The sequence below is a fragment of the Triturus cristatus genome, chromosome 8 (assembly GCF_964204655.1).
Source record: "Triturus cristatus chromosome 8, aTriCri1.1, whole genome shotgun sequence".
NCBI classification, from domain to species: domain Eukaryota; kingdom Metazoa; phylum Chordata; class Amphibia; order Caudata; family Salamandridae; genus Triturus; species Triturus cristatus.
The window spans coordinates 458,231,134-458,236,076 of record NC_140591.1 but is presented as its reverse complement, the minus strand read 5'-3'; the positions used below and the strand labels follow the sequence as shown (position 1 = coordinate 458,236,076).

Genomic DNA, 4,943 nt, shown 5'->3' with positions numbered 1-4,943 from the left:
GAGTGAGGATGTTGTAAGCGATCCTGGGTTGCCGTCCGGCCCAAACCAGGGTAATAAGCAAAGAGCGAACCTTGCGAAAAAAATGAGCAGTGAGAGGAATGGGGATGTTAACGAAAAGATATAAGAACTTCGGGAGCACCACCATTTTGGCAATCGCTATGCGCCCGGCCAAAGAGAGCGGCAGCCGGTTCCAAAGAGGGATCTTGGACTCTAACCAATCTACTGTGTGGCCAAAGTTAGCTCTCCAGAGTTCATCCACATCTCTGCTTGGGCCCGAGGACATCCTTAACTGTGGCAACACTCTTCACCTCCTTCGCCATATCCCAACCTTGTCAGCTCTTACTTCTCAAGACATCTTAAGCATCCGATTTGTTCAATGTCCTCTAAAGTCACGAAAAGAGGCCACACAGGTAAGCTGGGGAACCATAGATATATCAAACTTGTTGTTTAATCACAAAAGATGTATTCTCAAAATGGGGGATCAATTTATAAAAAAAAAAAAAGAGAAAAATAATTTTGGGGTCTAGCTCTCCAACTTAAAATAAGTTCAGTAAAAGAAGTAGCGTACAGCATCTTTAAAAAAACATCAGGAGCATACAAATTCAAGCTAAATAAAATTGAAGCAGTCTACATTACCATAACTGACGATAATCAGCTACACTGCCAAGCTGTCACAGACCCTCCTAAGCGTCGGGAAGAAGACTGGAGCTGGCTACCCTGCATATTAGGAAGAGGCCCGAACCGACATTCCTAGTCTTCCAACAGAACCACGGGCAGAAAGTACCAAGTTGCAGGCAAATCTTCTCAAAATTCTAACATGGAACATGGCTGGCTTTAAAAAAAAGGCACTTTGAGATCTAAATATTAAGCGTTTATTTTGAACTGGGACAATATTTGTCTCCAGGCAGTGTTGAGCTGTTAGCTCTGGAATCACCTTTGTCACTCTACGTACCTCACCCCAGAGCTCCTGATCGCATGCAGCTGTCAAGACTGTCCGGGTTAATGTCTGGAGCACAATCAGGGACTTGGGCAAGGACTGGTGGCTGGGTAGAAAAAGTAAGCAGAAAGAGGAGTAAATGCTGCTCAGGATCACACAGAGAGTCATAGGAGAAAAGGGATTCAAAGGGGAAACCTGCACAAGGGAACAAGATGGTTAAGACTCAGAAAGGACAGGCACTCATGAGGCTATTTAGTGCCCAGGAAAGACGTGCAAGAGTATATATGTGTATGTATGTATGTATATATATATTACCTACTGGCGGTCGCCAGTAGGTAGTTATAGTTAGGACCTATTTTCCATAGGAAATCTGCAACATTCTATTCCCAATAAGTCTGGCGCCGGTTGACGAATCCTTGCGAAATTTTCCAAACTTTTGGCCAGCTCCGCTCCGCTCCTACCCTGAAAGTTTTGTGGTGATTCGTCAAGCGGGGGCCAAGAAAAAAGGGGGGTCCCAAAACGCGTTTTCCCCATGCAATTTCCCATAGGATCTGTTGTCGCAGGTAGAGCCCGAACCGCTGAACGGAATGACACCAAATTTGGCAAAGAGGTAGTCCTCAGTTCAGACTCGTGCCTTTTGCATAAATGGTGTGAATCCATTCAGTAGTTCCTGAGAAAATTAGAGTTAAAAGTACATAAATATCTATGGCCGTGGAGGATCCGCGGACCGTACACGCACCGTACGCGCACCCTCCCCGAACCGAGCGCGCACACTCCCGATCGCACGCTGAATGCTAATTGGCTGTCGAGTGTCTCTCTACATTCGAAACCAGGAACTGTTGGTGGCCATTTTCTGCCTCGGTAGAAGCGAGGCTGAAGAAGCAAGGGGAAAAAGTGTGTAAAACATATAAAGGGGGCAGAGTGGAAATACTCTGACCCTCTAGAGGTGCTTAGGGGGTCCCAGAAGGACCCCCTGGGGCCCCCCTTTTTAAAAAAAAAAACAGCGAAATGTGCGCACGGTGCGCGCATCCTATCGCGTTGGATGCACGGATTCTCTTGCAGTGGGTTCGCGGATCCAAGGGAAAAAGAAATAAAATTGTTGGGAGATAAAGATTAAGCTTAAGTGTTTTGTTCTTGAGTGGCTCTAAAAAGAGCCGTTGTGTTCATTGAGAGTTTTTGGTACTTATAAGTAAGTACCTATACAGAGTCTAAAGTTGTTGAGGAAGAATCTGTTTCCTTCATCAGTAAAGTGTACTCCATCTCTCCTATACATCTCTTGCATATGAAAGCGCAGATTGTTATTGTCAATGGACCCCATTCTGTAGTCTCGGAGAAAAGCAGAAACAGATTTATTCACATGTTTCCTAGCTTTCTCAATCGGTGGACAAAAATGATCGGACCAGTTCCATTTCAGCCTTTGGCATATGTTAGAATACACAAAGGCAGTTTTAGGGAAAAGTGAAATCAGTTCTGCAAAGGTGTCCTTCATAAGCATTTCCAGACCTACCCCAGTCAAAGTGCCTAGGTCATTGCCACCACAGTGCACTATTATGAGGTCAGGGTGTTGGATTTGCATGAAGGATTTCACCAATGGCATCAATTGGTGCCACTTTAACCCTCTCTGTCCAATCCATTTAATGTCTACATTTGGCAAACCTAGGTCTTTGTGAATGCCTTTGTTTTCTGCATACCTTTGGCTCCAGAAAATGTAGCTGTGTCCCACAATCCACACTCTAAGCATCTTGTAAGGAGGTCTGGATGCACTCAGATGGTCTCTGTAAATGAAATGGCAGTTTGGAAAGTAAGATGTTTCTAAAATGGTGGCTAAGATGCAATTTTGAAAAAAGACAAGAAATCATTGGTTGTTTGACAACCTTCTACACTGAAAGGTAGGGTGCATATTTCTGTTTTTTAAACGCATGATTCTTATTGGGTAACAAAAACTGATTGTAAGGAACATTATATATGATAAGCTGATATGTTGAGAAGTCAAGCACACTTGCTGTCTTGATTAGCAACATTGTGTGCTGAACTTGTGACCTGTGTGCTCCGTACAGTGTTCCATGAGCTGTTTCTATGGTAACGGGCAGAAGGCAGATTGGGGGAAGGGTTGAAGCTTATGTCATTTGGAAAGGGTTGAAATGTTTAACCAATAGAAATGTGTGTTTGCTTTTGAATTTATGTGGGAAGGAATGTGATTTGATGTTTACATGTATATGTGTGAAAAATGAGAGGGAAACTTTGCCATTCTTTGGTTCTGCTGACAGGTGCACAGTGCAGAGATTCTGTATAAAAAAATCTGGTGTGTGACTGATATCTGGTGTGTGACTGATATACTTCTTAATCTACAAAACATCTTGAAAGGTGAGTTATTTAATTGTGAGGGGATGTATGTAGACTATTTTTTTTTTTTTTTAAAGTAAATAGCATCTTTATTTCGTGGGTAGATACACATAAACAATTTGTACATTTATAAAAGTAGATACGGTAACCTGAGGTTGTACCCATATAAGATCATCTTCTATAGTGAGGACACGGAGTTCCTGTCTTACAACCCCCCACCCCAGCAGGGATGTCAAGAGGTCACGAGGCCCTGCCATACACCCCCACACACCCCCAGCAAGTGAGAGGTCCTATCAAGAATCTGGCGCTGGGAGACAGGTCCATTTCGACTATGTACATGCGGGTTTTGTGCACTGCTGGGATACTGTTATCAGAAGAATCCCCTGCGAGCTGCAGTGTACACTTAAATATGCGGCAGTAAGTAAACGTTTACCCCGCCATTGACAGTGAACCCGGGCTGCGTCGACTCTTGAAGCATTGCTCTGCACAACAGAAGCTGATCTTTAATCTACATGAATCTGCTTGGTCCATGCTCTTAACAGGGGGATGCTTTTGGAAGAAACAGCTCTCACTGCGCTATTCCTGTGATATTTTCCCTAAACGTCCCACCTAAGCAGAACACGTGATTTCCATGCATAGGTGTGCGAGGGATGCAAATGTCTGTCACGTCACTGTGATGGCCGATGCCACCTTTAGGGGAGCGGTGATTTTTCCCGCCCAACGACCAGTGACGCAATCAAAGCCAGAACCAGAGTGAAGAGCGCCACTGCCAGCAGCACCGTGATGGTCACCATCCCGCCGGAGCGCCCCGAGAGGCCGAGGTCGATGTCCACCACGTCAGTCACGTTTAGAGTACTTATGGGGTCGGACCAGCCAGTGTAAGCTCGTGTTGCGTTGTTTTCATCCAAAATAAAGAAATTCACCCTGTAAGACGACGAGGGCTGCAGGACCTGGTTGCAGTAGGGCCCTTGCGCCGCGGCGCAGTCTTCCGTCCCCACCTGGTAGCCGAGGACCGTGGTCAGAGTGAAGCTGCTGCTCAGGCCCTTGTTGCTGACCTGGACCAGGTCTCGGGCCGCCCTGCAGGGCACGGCCCTGAACTGCCCAGCATAGTACACCTGCGCCGTAGGGACGACCAGGAGGGATTTGATGGCATCTGTGTCCGTCACACCTGGCATGGCGATGGTGGAGACCGCGACCAGCACGGAGGTGGGCGTGTACCCCGCGCCAGAGATGCAGCTCGGGATGTTGGCGACGAAGGAACGTCCCAGGCGATTGCCGATCATTCTGGTTTGGTTTCCAAAGAAATTGAATGATGGGAGGGTGGTTAACGAGGAGAAGGGCACCGCCGACCCCAGTCCAGCGAAGGCCACGAGGCACAGGAGGGCGAGCATCTTCATCGCGAGGCTGTGAGAGAGTACACCGAGGCCGCCGAGGCCGGGCAATATCTGCTGAAACCGAGGGGCGGGGCTAAAGGGCACAAGGACAGAGGGAAGGTCACAAGTCACTGACCCTCCCCTTGCCAGTTCCAGCCATCCTGGCAGAACCTGTTCGGAGAGGTGTGAGGGGGGCGAGGGCACGCACGTAGAGCCAAAATGTAGACTATTTTTATTTTAATCAGACTAATGTATTTCTTCTGCTAAAGTGTAGGGAGTACTTTTTTTTC

General features: G+C 46.9%; 1 protein-coding gene across 1 annotated transcript; it reads right to left on the bottom strand.

Moving 5' to 3' along the window:
* Positions 1–3,551: 3,551 nt before the first annotated feature.
* LOC146802320 (uroplakin-2-like) lies at positions 3,552–4,707 on the bottom strand. The gene has a single exon (XM_085620422.1). The coding sequence runs from the start codon at positions 4,675–4,677 to the stop codon at positions 3,973–3,975; it is 705 nt and encodes a 234-aa protein (XP_085476548.1). The 5' UTR covers positions 4,678–4,707; the 3' UTR covers positions 3,552–3,972.
* Between the last annotated feature and the right edge of the window lie 236 nt (positions 4,708–4,943).

Bases quoted from the DNA above. Each gene is read 5' to 3' on its own strand.
- LOC146802320 (XM_085620422.1), bottom strand. From the start codon at position 4,677: ATGAAGATGCTCGCCCTCCTGTGCCTCGTGGCCTTCGCTGGACTGGGG.